This window comes from Crotalus tigris, unplaced genomic scaffold, assembly GCF_016545835.1.
Source record: "Crotalus tigris isolate CLP2741 ecotype Arizona unplaced genomic scaffold, ASM1654583v1 scf7180000018335.1346539, whole genome shotgun sequence".
NCBI lineage: Eukaryota > Metazoa > Chordata > Lepidosauria > Squamata > Viperidae > Crotalus > Crotalus tigris.
Genome location: NW_024096950.1, coordinates 533546 through 552500, shown reverse-complemented (window position 1 = coordinate 552500; position 18955 = coordinate 533546). Strand labels below are relative to the sequence as shown.

The 18955-nt window shown below is 42.0% G+C and overlaps 2 protein-coding genes across 6 annotated transcripts in view; both read right to left on the bottom strand.

Annotated features, from left to right (window-relative positions):
* The window catches only part of TG (thyroglobulin), a 147157-nt gene extending 146571 nt beyond the window's left edge, over window positions 1–586 (bottom strand). Inside the window, exon 1 of the mRNA XM_039350445.1 lies at window positions 523–586. Coding sequence (XP_039206379.1) covers window positions 523–586 — 64 coding nt within the window. The remainder of the gene's footprint in view (window positions 1–522) is intronic.
* A 3321-nt stretch (window positions 587–3907) lies between these two features.
* The window catches only part of PHF20L1 (PHD finger protein 20 like 1), a 66259-nt gene continuing 51211 nt past the window's right edge, over window positions 3908–18955 (bottom strand). For all 5 annotated transcript variants that reach the window (XM_039350453.1, XM_039350456.1, XM_039350454.1 and 2 more), the window contains 5 exons: window positions 17688–17787; window positions 15708–15903; window positions 13166–13535; window positions 9308–9473; window positions 3908–5881 (listed from right to left, as the gene is read on the bottom strand). In XM_039350453.1, coding sequence (XP_039206387.1) covers window positions 5739–5881; window positions 9308–9473; window positions 13166–13535; window positions 15708–15903; window positions 17688–17787 — 975 coding nt within the window. In that variant the 3' untranslated portion in view covers window positions 3908–5738. The remainder of the gene's footprint in view (window positions 5882–9307; window positions 9474–13165; window positions 13536–15707; window positions 15904–17687; window positions 17788–18955) is intronic.

The window sequence follows — 18955 nt, the reverse complement described above, 5'->3', positions numbered from 1 at the left end:
CACAGAAAAACTCTAGGAGGCCTCAACGACTCCCTAAAACAGGGGTTCTCAACCTCGGCAACTTTAAGACTTGTGGACTTCAACTCCCAGAATTCTGGGAGTTGAAGTCCACAAGTCTTAAAGTTGCCGAGGTTGAGAACCCCTGCAAGTCTAAAAGAATGCAAATGACCAGCTGTCTGAAAGGAGTATAAATCCTTCCATTCCCCACCCTCTGGTCAGAGCTGAAGAAGCTTCTTGGATGAGAAGTAAAACGTTTTTGAAAAAAAACAAGGCAGTCCAGTTGCCTCATGAAAAAGCATCTTTGGGACAACCATGATCCGGATGGCTGAAAATCTCCATAGACATCTCTCAAGTGGCGAGTGTGGTATTCTTATATTAATTGGCTCTTTGGGTCTTAATCACAAAACTCGCTTACCAAGATGCTGGACCAGATGATAACTATGGTCCTTTCCAATTCTACGTTTCTATTAGTTTTATTCTAAAAGCAGACACCTGAAAACAAAGAGATGCCTATTTACTTACCAAAGATGCTGGTCAGGGCTTTATCGGTAAAGCAAAGGCAGGTGATGAAGAGCAAGGCCCTCATTTTGGGATGTAGGTGGATTGTCTCCCTTGCGAGGGAAAGGCATCCAACCTGCACTCTGGGGAAGTTCTCGGCCAGTATTTTATAGCTGCTGCTGCCCCTCAAATAACTTTTCACTTATGAAATGGAAGACTGGTCTCTCAAGGGAGTTAATGACGCAGGCTGCTTCAAGAGCCATTGTGTCAGGTCACGCAATTACCCATTTCAGTGGCTTTGCTTTTTCTTTCTCACTTGCCCTTCTAAAGGTGAGATAGAAATATATTTTTTTAAATATTTCAAAATATTTAAATACGGTATAAAGGTAGTCCTCCTTAGAGTCCAAAATTTTCCATTACAAAGCAAGATCGTGGTGAGGAGAGGGTCGAAGCATTTTACGACTTTTCTTGCCACCGTTGTTCAATAAATCACTGCAGTTGCTCAATTAGTAACACAGTTGTTAAGTAAATCTGGCTCACCCATTGACTGTGCTTGTCTCAAGGTTATAAAAGAGGATCACATGATCCCGGGACAATGCAACCGTTCTAAGTACATGACAGTTGCCAAGCATCTGAATTTTGATCACGTGACCCTGGGGATGCTGCAGTGGTCATTCAGTGTTATTGTAACTTTTGAACAGTCACTAAATGAATGGTGTAGGTTAAGGACTACCTACACATATTAGACCAACAAATGCATATTTACCTATATAAGTACGAGCATGCCTACCCTATCTATAAGAAGAGTGGCAGAACCTGGGGGCGGAGTTAAACAAGGGATTAGTCTAGAATCCCTATATAGTCACAAGCAAACTAAGTTCAACCTCCCTTGAATTCCATGGACCCCTATCTAACTCCAAGCAGGTGCTCACCTTTGTTTGAGAAGATTCCTGTGCGTAGGCATAATTAGCAATAAATCATTTTAATTAGACCTTCATGTGTGGACTTGATCTTTAGTACCAGACACTATCTGACCTGGGTAGATGTCCTTAGGGGAAGGCAGCCCTGCAGGTATAATGCTTTAAAGGCAATGGTCAGCCCCTTGGAATTCAGTGCAGCTCATGCAATAGAGGTGTTACGTGGACAAACCTTGGGGGCCCCCATTACTGTGCACACTGGTGCATTCTAGATTAGTTGAAGTTTCCAGGAGGTCTTCAAGGGTAGGCCCCATGTAGAGCACGTTGCAGTAAATTAAGATGGGAGATGACCAAGGCATGTGCAATGGTGAGCAAGGTCTTCTGTAAATGACAATACTGCCAACTAATTGATAAGCAGATCATAACCTTCAGTTAAATTATGCTCAATATTCGGAAGAAAGTAGTATAGTCTACCATGTGAATGTCCCTCTAAACAAAAGCACCTGTGGTTACCTGAGAGTGGATGATTGGTTTATATATATGGGATTACAAGTTCTAGGTGTGGGTTACAGGCAGCCCTCCAATTATCACCTACCCACTGTAAGCTGTCCAGAGTTACCTTGACATAAGATGGGTGGCCAATAAATTTTACAAATAAATTAAATACTCCAAAAGGGGACTTATGACACAGCTCTGATTTTCTGGTGGGCAAGCACTCTCTTGCCATCATGTGACCATTCTTCAGGTGCTCAGCAACATAACCACATTTATGGCCATTTGCAACGCCCCGCAAGCACGTGACCGTGTTTCATAATGGTTTTGCAAAAAAACTGGACATTGCTTCAAGTTGACAGCCCAGTGACTTGAGACAGTTACTGTCATGGTTCCGAAAACTCTTCAAAGAACTTTGAGGCATTGTTTACCTTAAAGCAGGGCTTTTCAACCAGTGGTACGCGTACCACCTGTGGTGCATTGGCACCTGGCAGGTGGTACGCGACCATCCTAGAAAAGTGGTAGCAGGGTGGGGAATGAGCTGAACCGGTGGCAGCACCGCACAAGCCTGAGCGAGAGACGGCTGGAGCTGCAGGGCTGTCAGGGCTCAGCGGAAGCACCGGGATCAGTGTCAGGCTCCAGCTGGAGCTCAGCGCTGATCCTGGCACTTCTGCTGAGCCCTGAAGAAGCGCCGATCAGCTGGACAGCAGCACTGATCCTGACACTTCTGCTGAGCCCAGAAGAAGTGCCGATCTGCTGGAATGTTGCAGCATCTCCAGGGTCTTGTGATTTACATTCAGATGCTTGGCAACTGATTCATATTTATGACCGTCACAGTGTCCCAGGATCATGTGAAGTGACCAAAACCTGCTGCAACCACCCAGCAGACGGGGGGAATAAAAACCAAACACCCCCCACCCCACCCCCGCTGCCAATCCCCAACAGAAATGCTCACAACAATAAAAACCTCGGACAGGAGGAAGAGTGCCGCCGAGTGGGCAGGCATCTTGCTCGGCTGTGGCTTGGGGGGCACTTTTTTCAGTGCCATTGTAACTTCGAACAGTCACTAAGTGAAATGTTGTAAGTCGAGGACTACCTGTACTTTATCACTTTTTTCCTCTTTTTTGGGGGGTCATCAAGTTTTTGACACCTTGCTAGGCAACTAGTGGTACTCGGATATTGCCATATCCTAAAAGTGGTACAATGGATGAAAAGGTTGAAAAGCCCTGCCTTAAAGAATCTTTAATTGCAACTTAGCTTCCGCACATACACAGAGAAGCCAAAATCTGAACTCTCCTCCCCCAACCACACAGTATCCAAGCATAACTCACACCTTCATTTAACAGTCATTAATCACATTCTCCAATTAGTTTGAAGTGTGAACTTTCCCTCCCCTTATCTCCTCTTATTACAACCAACCTTGAAGAATACTCTACTGAGATATTGTTATGGCTAACGAGTCTCCAAGCACATTCTTCCCCCTCCCCTCCAGCATCATCAATTTTTTACTCTAAAAGTAATACACAGGTTAAATAGAAAATGTCTGCATCTTCATATATTGTCAAGCAAGAACACCCGATTGACAGTCACCTTGACCACCGCAAACAATGTTGCAAAACCAGGTTGGTCACATGACCACCGACCCATTTGGCCACTGTAATGGGCAGACTCCATCACGGTCACATGCCAAGGATGTTAGAAGCTAACCCTAGAATCTAATTCAGTGTTTCTCAACCTTGACAATTTTAAGGCATGTGGACTTCAACTCCCAGAATTCCACAGCCAGCAATGCTGGCTGTGGAATTCTGGGAGTTGAAGTCCACATGCCTTAAAATTGTCAAGGTTGAGAAACACTGATCTAATTGCTGTGGTGAATTCTTGCTTCCCGCCAAAACCCTTCAAAGCCCTCAGTGTAAGCACATTTGCCTAAAACCCACCTCGAAATGCTCAGGATTTAGTCAACCCCCCCCCAAAAGCAAACTGACGAGACGGAAAGAGGGTGCGGTATGCAGAATAGTTTAATAAACAGCTTTACATACAGTACCTTACATATAGACAGTGTATTTGCAAATTTAAATACATTTTAATGTACAGTGGCTTGTACTCTTATCCTGTGGAGGTTCAAGTTTATTGTCCTTCATGTAGTTCTCACACTTTTGTACACATTGCCAGCACTGAAACAATCTGGGAGGCTCTCTTGTTACTCTCAATAATGCAGCCTCTCTTGAACAGCCAGTATTTTTTTTAGAAAAGTATCTTTTTTTTTACAAATTTCTGTACATATTGTTTTTTAATCTTCTTTCTCTCTCCCTCTCCTCTTTTTAAGAAACAGCTCGTTAAAAGGTAACATTTTATTTGTCACCAAGGTTCTTTTTATCGCAAGAAAACTAGTCTTGTAAATATAAATATGTCTCTAGAAGGCAACGTGTGTATGAGCACACACATACACATTATGTGTGTGTATATGCATACATGCGTACGCCCACAAAGACATATATACATATTCAAGAGGTATACTACAGCACTGGGTGCAGCGATAATGCAGGTAAACTAAAAGTAACTGGACTTGGCCCAGAATTTTATTTAAAAACCCAGCTAACTAGGAGGACTTTGGTTTCATAATGATTTGCCAAATGACGTGAATGCCTTTAATAGGGGAGCTTCTGATTATTTGGGGTTCACCGGGAGACTACACAGATCATGCCATGTTTTACAAATTGCTCAACTATTCCAAGATTTTTGGCATGCATAAGTTTATCTCCCTGGAATAAAACAGCATCAACCTTCATATTTCATACTTCATTTCACGTGACAGAGAGTAAAAAGGTTGGGAGTGGACCCATTTCACAGCCAGTCACTGGCGGTTTAGACGCTCTTTCGATTCCTCAAGCCAGCTGAGGAAGGCGAGTATTGCAGCCCAGACCCAGCCGTTAGACACAATATCCCTCAATACTTTTAATTATAGCTTGCCCAAATATGAATTTGATGCAATCCTGGTTGATGCTGGCAATATGGAGGACTTGATATGAGAAGTCGGGTGGGGGGGGGGGGGAGAAAGCTCCCTTCAAACTGACCTCGTGCCACTCCCGTTTCAGTATTTTTTTTAAAAAAATATTTTTTGGCACTTCTGACCATGACTTTCCCGGTTTGGTTTCTAAAAATGGAGCATAAGATTCGATGCAAGGAAGGCTCGGCTTAAAAAAATATTCACAGAGAGGCTACTATAAAAAACAGTTTCTCCTGAAAGGGAAGCTAGATTCTTTTTTTTTTTTTTTTTCATTTTCATTTTCCTGGATCTCTACAGTACTATGGAAAACCGGCATTTGTTCAACTTTTTTTTTGTTGTTGTTGTTGTTCACCTTTCGAGTTACCAATGGGGACACATCTCCTTGTTCTACTTTCCAGACTCAAATCATGTAAAATGTGTTCCTTCTTCCAATGCAGATGGCTTTGGCCGGCTTCTTACTCTGGGGATTGTTTTAAGAGTTTGTGGGCTTCTTCCGTGATGTTGCATGTGAAAATGTAGGGAAACATGCCTTGGTTGAGGGTTTCTAAAGCCATAATATGTGGAAAGAAATACACAACCTTCTTTATTTGCCTGCTTTTCAGATCAAACCAGTGCGGTCTTTCCTTTATGAGGGAGATTTCGCCCCTTATCCCATCCCACACGCCGCTTTCAGCCTAATGAGAGAATTGGCAGAGAATAAGGTACAAGCGTTCAGGCTTCTTTTTTTTTAAAAAAAAGTACTCTTTTATGTGAACCTGGTGAATCTGAAGAAACCCATCGTGGGAGCCTGACTGCCTGCGTGCATTCCTTCATCTTTCCTTTCGTCATACGGAGCAGAGGGTGGCAATTTGTTGGACTTTACCCATGTCAGAGATGAGCTGTTTAATCCGGCGCTTGAGTTGAGGCAGACGGGCGAGGGGGTCGGGGGGCTCCAGTTCTCCGGTGAAATCCAGCCAGCTTTCTAAAACTATATAGGGACAAAAGAGAGAGAGAGAGAGAGAGAGAGAGAGAGAGAGAGAGAGAGAGATGAAAAGCCTATTATGCACGGTGATACTGGAGGCTAAAACATATGAGGAACGGTTGCTGGAATTGGGCATGTCTAGTTTAACAAAGAGAAGGACGAGGGGGGAGATGATAGCAGTCTTCCAATATCTCAGGGGCTGCCCCAAAGAAGAGGGAGTCAAGCTATTCTCCAAAGCGCCTGAAGGCAGGACAAGAAGCAAGGGATGGAAACTAAGCAAGGAGAGAAGCAACCTAGAACTAAGGAGAAACTTCCTGACAGTTAGAACAATTAACCAGTGGAACAACCTGCCTCCAGAAGCGGTGAATGCTCCAACACTGGAAGTTTTTAAGAAGAGACAGGACAGCCATTTGTCCAAAGTGGTATGGGGTTTCCTGCCTGAGCAGGGGGTTGGACTAGATGACCTCCAAGGTCCCTTCCAACTTCTTCTTCTTCTTCTTCTTCTTCTTCTTCTTCTTCTTCTTCTTCTTCTTCTTCTTCTTCTTCTTCTTCTTCTTCTTCTTCATCATCATCATCATCATTATTACTCCAGAACTTAGAATAATCAATACAGAATAACAGAATAACAGAATTAGAAGGGACTGTGGAAGTCTTCTAGTCCAATCCCCTGCTCAAACAGGAGACCCTAAGCAGTTCAGTCCTTGATTTACAATTGATCCTGAAATTCATGTTGCTAAGTGAGAAATTTGTGAAGCGCGTTTTGCCTCAGTTTACCACTTTTCTTGCCACGTTTGCTAAGCGAATCACTGCCGTTGTTAAGTTAGCGACACAGCTGTTAAGTGAATCTGACTTCCCCACTGACTGCTTGTCAGAAGGTCGCAAAAGGAGATCCCGTGATCCTGGGACACTGCCAATGTCATAAATAGGAGCCACTTGTCAAGTACTAGGATGGAAATCACGTGACCGTGGGGATGTAAGTGTGAAAAAATGGTCATAACTCAGTTTTTTTTCAGTAACTTCGAACAGTCACTAAATGAACTGTTATAAGTCAAGGGCTACCTGTACCATTTCAGACAAATCCAATCTCTTCTTGAAAACCTCCAGCGTTGGAGCACCCACAATTTCTGGAGGCAAATCGTTCCATCAATTAATTGTTCTCACTGTCAGGAAATTTCTCCCGCGTTCTAAGTTGGTACAGGGTAATCCTCAAATGAGGCTCAAGTTTCTGTTATTAAGTAAGGCAGTTGTTCGGATAGTCATGCTCCATTTTAGAACCTCTTGTGCCGTTAACTGTTAAGCAAAATCACTACAGTTGTTAAGTCGGGCGGTTGTTAAGTCAATCCAGCTCCCTCCATTGGTACTTTGCTTGTCAGAAGCTGGCTGGAAAGATCGTAAATGGCAAAATCACACGAGACCATTGTGAACACGTGCTGGTTGCCAAAAGCCCAAATTCTGATGGTGTGACTGCCGGGATGCTATGACAGTTGGTAAGTTGAGGACTGGTTGTTAAATTACATTTTTTTCAGTGCTGTTGTAACTTTGAACAGTCACTAAACGGATGGTTGTAAGTTGAAGACTACCTGTAATTCTGGGTAAGAAACATGATACGGGATGGTAGCCATGTGGCATCACCCCTTTGTACAGACCAGGTGGACTTCAACTCCTAGAATTCTGGGAGTTGAAGTCCACAAGTCATAAAAGGGCTAATTTTGAAGGCCCCTGGTATAGACCAGGGGTAGGCAACCTTGGCTCTTTTATGACTCGTGGACTTCAACTCCCAGAATTCCTGAGTCAGCCGTGCTGAGGGGAAAGCGAGAGGTTTCCAAGCTGAGGCATGCTGGCTCAGGAATTCTGGGAGCTGAAGTCCATGAGTCATAAAAGGGCCAAGTTTGAAGACCCCTGGTATAGACCAACAACAAATAAAATCCATCATTCTACGCCAGTGTTTCTCAACCTTAGCAAAAGTGGACTTGAACTCCCAGAATTCTGGGAGGTGAAGTCCACATTTAAGTCCACTTATCTTTAAAAAAGAAAACAAACCTGTGTGGCCCACTTATCTTAAAAAACCTGTGTGGACCTCAATTCTAGGTTATGCTGACTGGGGAATTTCTGGAATTGAAATCCACGCAGTTGTTGTTTTTTTTTAAAGGTAAGTGGGCCACACAGGGGTTTTTTTTTTAAAGATAAGTGGACTTCAATAATAATTCTGGGAACTGAAGTCCACACATCTTAAAAGTTGCTAAGGTTGAGAAATACTGTCCTACCCCTTCACACACACACCCCATCTAGCAGAAAAGGGAATATTCCAAATCAGTTAAGGCAGTAAGTTCATTGAAAAAACCAAGGATTTATGTTCAAGTGTTTGTTTTACTCCCATCAATAATTATTAAGTTAACCAAGTGTAGTTTTTTTGTTTCTAGCAAACGAAAGAGGCAAATCAGACATGTCAGGCAATCAGCTTCTGTACTGGTCACGGAGCACAAACCCAATGTGAAGACAGGTGCAGTAGAATATCCTATTAGTATTCTTGGCAAAATGGATGCGGGTACCTCTGGTAAGCACATTCTCAGGGTGCACTCACAAAATGGCTGCTGGGGTAGTTTGCCGCGCACAAAATAGCTGCTATCAGGGACATCACAGCTCTTTCTCTAGCCTCCACTCTCGTCCAAGATGACTCTCTATCATCGTCTATTTTGTGCACACTTCCAAGCTAAGAATTGAATTAGAACAGGCTATTGTTTTTATCTTCTGGGCTCTAGAGACCTTCCTAGGAACAAAGGTAATTCAAGTGCTTTGTTTTGTGGCATTCCAGCGTCATCCATTTTGTATGCCAGTTTGGTGTAGTGGTGAAGGTGCTGGCCTAGAAACCAGGAAACTATGAGCATGAAAGTCAACTGGGTGACATTGGGCCAATCACCAGGTGACTGAGTTCTAGTCCTGCCTTAGGCATGAAGCCTGAATGGGTGACTTTAGACCAATCACCAGAGACAGTGAGTTCTAGTCCTACCTTAGGCATGAAAGCTGGATGGGTAACTTTGGGCTAGTCACTCTCTCAGAACCCAACCCACCTCACAAGATTGTTGTTTGGGAGGAAAATAGGAGAAGGAAGGTGTGTTGGACAGGTTCACTGCTTGAGTTACTTATAAAAAGCAATAAAGATGGGATAAAAATCAACTGAGTAAAATAAAAAAAAAATGTTTTAGACAGGAGAAATTTTATATCTAGATTTGTTTTAATGTAAAAAGCCAGGTGGGATAAAGAACTTGGCAAACCCCAGACAAGTACATATGGGCACGTCTATGTCTTTGGGTCTCGTGCTGAAACCCCCACATTTATTTTGTCCAGTACATTTTATACCTGTTCGGTTACCCAAATAAAAGAGTTTGGGAAAGAGAGAATGTCAGCGTTAAGCTCGGCCTTAAAAATAGTTACCATCGACTTCCTTTTCAATCAGGTCCATTCTACTAGTGACTTCGTTCTGCACATTTTCTATGTGGGTGAGAAGGTTTAGCTGCCACTGAAGACGAGTGTCCACGTGTTCCTCGTTTCCTTTTCTTTCGTTGAATACGAACACGGTGTTCCCTTCGGCTGAATGGTTCTGTGCAGTTACCGCAAAAGAGAATCAGGTTATCAAAACAGTGATGCAACATCGGCGACCCTCAAGTGGCCTTTTTAGGGAGGTGAAATAGATCTGCTGCTTCTGAGTGACTCAGCAGAAACAGGGGTCAAATAAGGCAATTCCTCCACGGCAAAGAGAATCAGTTAACCACGTTCATAATAAAAATGATAAAGCAGGTTGCAGGAAGTTCTCAACTCACAACCATTGTGTTCAGTGAACGTTTGAAGTTACAATGGCACTGAAAAAAAGTAACTCGTGACCGTTTTTCACCCTTATGACTGTTGCAGCATCCCCGTGGTCATGTGATCAAAATTAGGACACTTGACAACTGGCATGTACTTACGATGGTTTCAGTGTCCCAGGGTCACATGATCACCTTTTGCGATGATGGAAATTCTAGTCATCCAGGTCATGGTTGTCCCAAAGTTGCTTTTTCCAAAAGGCAATTGGACTTTCTTGGGTTTTTTTTTTTTCTTTTCCCTTTCAGAACATTTGGCTTCTCATCCAAGAAGCTTCTTCAGTTATAACTGAAGAAACCTCTTGGATGAGAAGTGAAATGTTTTCAAGGAAAAAAAAAAAAAGAACCAAGAAACACTGGAAGTTTTTAAGAAGAGACTGGACAGCCATTTGTCTGAAATGGTATAGGGTTTCCTGTCTGAGCAGGGGTTTGGACTAGATGACCTCCAAAGTCCCTTCCAACTTTATTATTATTATTAATTATTATTATTAAAGTTCCAGTTGCCTTCTGGAAAAAGAAACTTTGGGACATTTTGGGGACCTTCTAACTAGCAAAGCCAATGGGGAAGCCAGATTCAATTAACAACTAGGTTACTAACTTAACAACTGTAGTGATTCACTTAACAACCATGGCAAAAAAGGTCATAAAATGAGGCAAAAATCACTTAACAACCATAGAAGAACAAGATGGTTTTTGCACAGTTCCCGTTATTCAGAAATATTAGTGCAGGAATTTCTGGCTGACTATAGTGGTTCTTCACATACCAGTGATCAGTGACAGAAATAAGAAATCCATCCAAGGTTTTGTTAATTCAGATCTCCAACCACGTGGAAACAACACAATGGGAGCAGTCTGATTGTCAAGGTTCATGAACTAATCCCTCTCAACCTTCTGGTTATATAAAACTTGGCGGCCAAAAGGCACAGCGATGCTCAAAAACTTTCCACTAAATTCTGTAATGCCCAATCACATGTAGAAGTATCAGCAATCACTCTTTGATTCTTTCTCTCTCTTCCTATCCCAAGGCCAGATTCATGAACAAAAGAAAACCTTTTTGTACCAGTTCCACAGTCGAAGCTGCTCTCATTGGATAAGGATTGAGAAGGAAGAAAGCCTAAATAGTTGGTAAGTGAAACATGCTCCATTGCATGACTTTCCTTGCTATGATTGTTAAGTGAATCACTGCAGTTGTTAAGTTAGCAACATGGTTGTTAATTGAATCTGGCTTCCGTGTAGACTTTGCTTCTTGGAAAGTCACAAAAGGTGGTCGCATGACCCCATCAATACCTGCCAAACGTCCGAGTTTTGATCACATGACCGTGAGTATGTTGCAATGATGATAAGTGTGGAAAAACCATCATAAATCACTGTTTTTGTTGCCATTGTAACTTCAAATGGCCAAGAATGGTCAAGGACCACCTTACAGGCTGGTTTCCCTATTTGGCCTATTCCAGGAATGACAATCTCTTTTCTTGAATAGTTGTTCCCATTAAACTCTTCTTCCAATCTTTCAAGACGAGAAATTTCTAGCCTTGTTCATAAATGCTTCCAAAATTAAGGAAGTGATTTCTCTTATCTATCTACATTGATTTCTCTATAGTCTATACAATAACATTTCTGATTCATATTTCATCCTTGGTGGACAATGGGAAGCATCGTTTCAGTTTTTCTTTCCAAGGTCTTTTTGTCTATCAGCATATTTCACGCAACTAGTGTGTTACAAAGCAAACAAACAAAAATTGGGGGGGAGGGTAGAAATAGCAGTGCTGATGTTTCTTAAAAAACAAAATAGCACCGGTGATATTACTAAATTTGGGTTATGAAACGTCTGCGAGAAAACAACTAAACGGAAAGCACTAAGGAATCTCCCAGAAAATATTAATTTATAATTTTATAAACTTACATAGACTCAAGTTCCGTTTGTCAGATGCATGAACACATTTGTTGATATTTAAGTGGTGAAGGCAAGGGGGAGCATGGGGAGCAATGTTTTTGTCATGGAATTATCACCTACCGTGTTTTCCCGAAAGTAAGACCTACCCCGAAAATAAGCCCTAGGTTGATCATAGGGGGTGGGCCTAATACAGTATTTCTCAACCTTGACAATTTTAAGGCACGTGGACTTCAACTCCCAGAATTCCACAGCCAGCAATGCTGGCTGTGGAATTCTGGGATTTGAAGTCCACATGCCTTAAAATTGTCAAGGCTGAGAAACACTGGCCTAATATAAGCCCTACCCCGAAAATAAGCCCTAGTTATAAGGCACACACCTAAAAATCAAGCTAGGGCAAGGGTGGAGGGCTGGAGTTGCCCCACGCGCCCTGCACCCACTTACCAGGCTTTCCATGAATTGACACCTGCCTCTCCTCACCGGCCCACTTCTTCTTTAGCATCCCCCCAGCCTGCATTTTGCCGTCAGAGGCCTTTCCGGAAGGCCTCTGCAGCCAAGAACTGAGCTATGGATTCAATCCTTAGCTCCGTTCTTGGTTGCAGAAAGGCCTCTTGATGGCAAAATGCAGGCCGGAGATCCATTCTCAGCTGCAGAATGAAGCTGCTCCATTGGCCGCAGAAGAAGTGGGCCAGCTGGGCAGGGCTGTCGGTGCTGCCACTGCGAGGTAAGTAGAAAAGGAGATTTTTAGAGATATTGATTTAATATTTAGTATTTAGATTTATAATGGAAATGAAAATTAATTGTTTAGATTATAGTTTTGAACTGTTATATGGAAATGGGTTTGTGACAAGGAAAGATATTTTATTAGTAAACGAGGAGCTATTAGGATGAGAAATAGAATATATCAGTGAAAGACAATAACCTAAATTTTGGAACAGTATGTGTACTCTAGCTGTGATAATTATTTTGTAATGAAATGAGGGTTACCCGAAGTTTAAACATTATGGTTATTAAAGGCTAAATTGGAACATTCTAATTGGAACTAAGTAAAACTTAAAAACAGGACTCGGATATGTATAACTAAAATTGTGTTGATAAATGCATTGATTGATCGAGCTCTACTAAGAAATGTATTAAATTGAATATATAATAATTAAGGGAAATAGAAAGGGAACCTTTAAGCTCAAACTTATATAAAATTGGACTATTGACTACCCTATCACCACGATGTTTCCTAATACTTGGATGTAAAAATTGAAAAATAAATAAAACTTGTTATAAAAAGAAAAGACAGCCCCTCGAAAATAAGACCTGGTGCCTCTTCTGGAGGCAACCCCCCCCCCCTAAAACCCGTAAGACCGGGTCTTATTTTGGGAGAAACACAGCAAATGACACAAATCCCATAATGCACTTCATTTGCATGATAATACCATGGTACACACGACATGAATGGGACTTCTATTGCGTTCCCCTGGGTTGGAAGACTCTCATTTTTGTGTTTATAATTCTAAAAGGTGCCATGGATGAAGCGGTTTGATTTACCTGATGGCCCAAACCATCTTCTGTGGATGAACGCTGTAAACAGTTTTTCTCTTCTAAGAGACGTTCCTGGTGCTGTTCAAAACTGCTGGTGTCATCGTCCTCTGAGCTGCTGGTGGGATCAAAAACGGCTTTGCAATCATGACCAAAACTCGGTTTCTGATAACTGTGTTCACTTCTGATATACGTTTCTTCCATCTTTGGAGCTAAGCGAGGCGGCTCTTTATGATTTTGACTATGACACGTCCTTCCCGAGGGATTAACGGCTTCGGGCACACTTAGGACCCTTCTTTCTATTCCAACCGTGATTTGGTCGTGATCCTTCCGCACACCTGTGCAAGCCCAAAGATGAAGATCAGGGTGATGCTTATTTCTGGGGTTAAACAAACAAACAAACAAAAAAAAAAGATTAATGCGGGTGGAACTAATAAAGGCACCAAGTCACAGAAGCACTGTCTGAATAGACAAGAAGCCAAAAAATATGCCTAAGATTTCAGTTAAAAAAATGAAATGTTGATTACGATGAGTAGTTTCCCTGATGAAACATCTGAAGCAGCGTTTCTCAACTTTAATTCCCCAGGCTGGCTGGAGAATTCTGGGAGTTGAAGTCCACGCGTCTTAAAGCCACCAAGATTGAGAAACACTGATTTAAAGTGTCCATGTACTGTTCAAAACGAGCGGTTTATGTCATTAATAGAAATAATTGATTGGGAGGAAAATCCTCTGTAATATCAATATACAAGTAATCCTCGACTTACAACTGGCCACTTAGTGACTATTCAAAGCTATAATGGACGTCCCAGCCTATTTATGATCCTGATTCAAAGCTCCAATGGACACCATTTCCCCTGGTCATATTTTGGTACTTGGCAATAGGCTCACATTTATGGCCATTTGCAGTGTCCTGTGGTCACATGACTGTGATTTACGATGGTTTTTTTGTCAGAAACCGATATTTACTTCCAGTTTCCAGCAAAAATATGTCCACTGCAGTCAATGAATTCGCTTAATGATCACAGCGTTCACTTAAGGACCGTGGTATTCATTTAATGACTGAAGCAATAAAGGTTGAAAAATTGGACATGGTCACATGGGGACTCACTTAAAAACCAACACAACTTAACAACTATAATACTGGCTCATTGATGGCAATATGGCTGATGCCGTTCTACAGAGGAATTATGAAGTCTGTCATTTGTACCTCAATAACTGTCTGGTTTGGCATAGCAACCAAACAGGACAGGTAGAGATTTCAGTGGATAGTCAGGACTATAGAAAAAAAAAAACAATTGCAACCTGCCTGCCTTCCACGGAAGACCTGTATACTGTACAAACCAAAAAGAGGGCTGAGAAAATATCTACAGATCCCTCACATCCTGGATGTAAACTGTTTCAGCTCCTCACCTCAGGACACCGCTATAGAGCACTGCATGCCAAAACAACTAGACATAAAGATAGTTTTTTTCCCCTGTACCAACTCTCCCACAGCACTGTCTCCTTCTCATCTTTTCTCATCTTTCTACGATCTTCTCCTATTGGTTTCTTATGATTTATCAACTGTTGTTTGTAATTTATGATTAATGATTGTAACAATGATTTATGACCTGTGACCTATTATTTGCTATTTATATGTACACTGTGAGCTTAGGCACTGGAGACGAATTCCTTGTGTGCCCAATCACATTTGGCCAATAAAGAATTCTATTCTATTCTATTCTATTCTATTCTATTCTATTCTATTCTATTCTATTCTTTCCACTCCACTCCACTCTCTCTTCTATTCTTCTACTCTACTCTACTCTACTCTACTCTATTTTCTATTCTATTCCATTCCATTCTATTCCATTCCATCAAGGACTACCCCTATTACACTCAGAAGGATATGAATACTGAAGGAATGAATAAGAACAATGCAAGTTTGATATGTGCAAGTTAAAACCTCTCCTTTCTGAATATCAACATTAGTGCCTGTTAGCCAAATAATTTCAATCTTGAGATAGCTATACAGATAGACCTTAACTTACAAGCATTTGTTTAGTGATCATTCAAAATTACAATGGCACTGAAAAAAGTGACTTATGACCGGTTTTCCCATTTACAACCACTGCAGCACCATGGCCACACAATCAAAATTCAGACGCTTGACAACTGACATGTATTTATGACAGTTGCAGTGTCCTGGCATCATGTGATCACCATTTGTAACCGTCCCAGCCAGATTCCGACAAGCAAAAGTCAATGGGGGAAGCCAGATTCACTTAATGACTGAATGGTAACAATTGCAGTGGATAGATTGATGGATGGATGGATGGACAGATGATAGATAGCTAGATATAGACAGATAGCTAGCTAGATAAGATAGATAAAGAAAGAGAGAGAGAGAGAGAGAGAGAGAGAGAGAGAGAGAGAGAGAGATGGATGGATGGATAGATAAGAGAGAGAGACAGACAGACAGACATAGATATATAGATACGGATGGATGGATGGACAGGCAGGCAGGCAGGTAGGCAGGCATAGAAATTACTGAACTACATGATACACTTACTTTAGTATTCCAATCTTCAGCTGAAGTCCATGTAATATTTCTGTAACACCATAGACATCGGCCAGAAGGCGATGCGTTGACACAATCTTTTTGGCATTTAAATGAGAATAATTCTCTTTTAAAAATGACAAGCCACACATGTGGCCATTATTCAACCAGTCTTTGTCACAGAGATATTTGGCACTCCATCTCTGACCTAGACAAAACATGAGAGTGAGATTTTTGTTATATTACCCAAATTCCCAGAAAATTATCCCAGACTGATTATAGTCAAAAGAGATCACATTCCAGTAGGAAAAATGTATAAGTGGGAAGTAAACATTTATTTAACAAACTGTTAAAAGCTGTTAACACAATTGAAAATTCTCTGCTTATCAGGATTTAAAATACCCATAAGTCCATTCACACATTCCTGATACACCCATTCAATGTTTAAAAGCCGGAGGAGTTCCCTAAATACAAAGACAGGCGTGGAGGTCACAGCAGAGTAGCACAAAGAACCCAAGAAAAATATTCAAAAAATTATAATCACAAATTTTGGACAAAAGAGTGCACTGTTCTATATGTACAACGTAAAACATACGTACACACTACACAAAACATGTACCAATTTTTGAAAAGCTTGAGAAATCTGTTCGCTTTCAAAAACAGAGAAAAATAATCTGCCACTTACAGCCATTCATTTAGTGACCGTCCCAAATTACGACGGCGCTGAAAAAAGTGACGTATGACCAGTTCTCACACTTACGACCGTTGCAGCATCCCTACTGTCACGTGATCTGTGTTTGGGCAACCAGCATGTATTTATTATCGCTCAGTGGCTCCCCTTTAACAATATTGTACGGCTATAGAGACCGTTGCTTCTGATGACTTCAGATGGGGCCGCCGCATTTTTAAAAGTCAAATATTTTCTATCTAGGACTCCAGACGGTATGAGAAATTAAAGTCAAGCTAAGAGAAGAGGAGGGGTTTTACTACTGCATATTTATTCCGTTTCAGTGGCATAGTTACAGTTTAAAACTTTGATTAAGTTCTAAATTACATTGCAAATTATAAATACCCCCAGAGTACAAACAGTATCTTACTGGCATCTGGCAGAAGGATACAGTAAATAGAGGTTTATTAGGCTGGCTGGTTAGGGAAAGGTTGCATGTGAGTTGCCAAACAATTTTGTGAGTACACTTGGGAAAACAATCATAGAAGGCTTAACTGTCTACGTCGGAGGTTCCCAACCTTGGTCTTTTTATAACTTGTGGACTTCAGCTCCCAGAATTCCTCAGCCAGCATGGCTGGCTGAGGAATTCTGGGAGTTGAAGTCCACAAATCATAAAGTGGGCATGGTTGGAGACCCCTGGTCTAAGTACAGCCTCACTTCATTACAAGAGTAGACACTGATCTTTATACTAATATTAACATCCAGTTTTGGTTCACCATGATGTCAAAAAAGATGTTGAGACTCTACAAAAAGTACAGAGAAGAGCAACAAAGACGACCAGGGGACTGGAAGCTAAAGCCTATAAGGAAAGGCTGCTGGAATTGGGTATGTCTAGTTTAATGAAGAAAAGGACAAGGGGGGACATGATAGCAGTGTTCCAGTATCTCAGGGGCTGCCACAAAGAAGAGGGAGTCAAGCTATTCTCCAAAGCACCTGAAGGCAGGACAAGAATCAACGGGTGGAAACTAATCAAGGAGAGAAGCAACCTAGAACTAAGGAGAAACTTCCTGACAGTTAGAACAATTAACCAGTGGAACAACCTGCCTCCAGAAGCTATGAATGCTCCAACACTGGAAGTTTTTAAGAAGAAACTGGACAGTCATTTGTCCGAAATGGTATAGGGTTTCCTGCCTGAGCAGGGGGTTGGACTAGACGACCTCCAAGGTCCCTTCCAACTTTATCATCATTATTATTATTATAACATGAAATGCAAAGCTTGGAAATTTGGAAATGAGTTTGAAAAGGACTTGAAAACGTGTTCTTACCAGGTGGATCCCTGCAAATGTAGCAGGTATATTGCTCTGGAATGCTGTCTTCCAACAATCCCATACACGCGCTGTGTTGCCAACACAGGCACTCTTCACACTGTGGGGTTGATTAAAAAGGAGCAGCGAAGTGAATGCAGGAGATGAAAGGCATAATCAAGCATCCATCAGGCTTAACTCCGTCGCGTACATTCAAATTGTGGTTCTTACTGTCAAGTGTTCTTTTAGTACAGATACTCCACAACTTACGACCATTCGTTTAACAACGGTTCAAAGATACGGCTAATTAGGGAAAGTGCTGATGAACTATCTCAGGGGTCCCCAACTGTAGGCCATAGCCCATGACCAGGTTGTGGCCTAATAGCAACCGGGCAGCATGAACGGCGGGCCTGACTCACGCGAACAGCGGGAGCCGGCACTCACAGCTCAACTCACTCGAGCCCACGGCTCACACAAATGAAGCTGCGTGCATACGCACCTGCCCCTCATACAAAACCCTCCCCCTCTTCCCCCACCACCCTCTTTCGCCAGTCCACCAACCCGGAAAGGCTGGGGAATGCTGAACTACCTCATATTTTTATAACCCTTATTACGTGTATAGACAAACAGATCTGGCTTCCCTACCATAGCAGTAACGAGCAAACAAATTCATTCATAATATTTTTGCTGTCACAGTCTGAACCACGACTGGTTTAGCAATAACATCTGGGAAATCACTCTAACGGAGACAGACTATTTATTTATTTATTTATTTATTTATTTATTTATTTATTTATTTATGAGACGTACCGTAAATGCCGGCGTATAAGACGACTTCCGCGAGCGCTGAAATCGGCGCCAAAGACGGAGGTCGTCTTATACGCCGAGTTGTCTTATACGCCGGAAATACTGGTAGTTTCCGGCGTATAAGACGACGTTCTAGGAATGCGGCCCGGCTATAAAAACGGGGGTCGTCTTATACGCCGGGTCGCCTAATACCCCGGCATATACGGTATATACCGATTTAAGTGCACGCACTCTCTAAGCGGTGTACACCAGTAAGCAATGTATATATATATTTACATTGCCCCCAACAATCTGGGTCCTCATTTTACCTACCCCAGAAGGATGGAAGGCTGAATCAACCTTGAGCCGGTGAGATTTGAACCGCTGACCTGCTGAACACAGTCAGCTAAAGTGGCCTGCAGTACTGCACTCTAACTGCTGCGCCAACTCGGCTCTTAAGAATGCAGCTTGGGAGAAATCTGCTGGATCAATCCAGCCTAGAA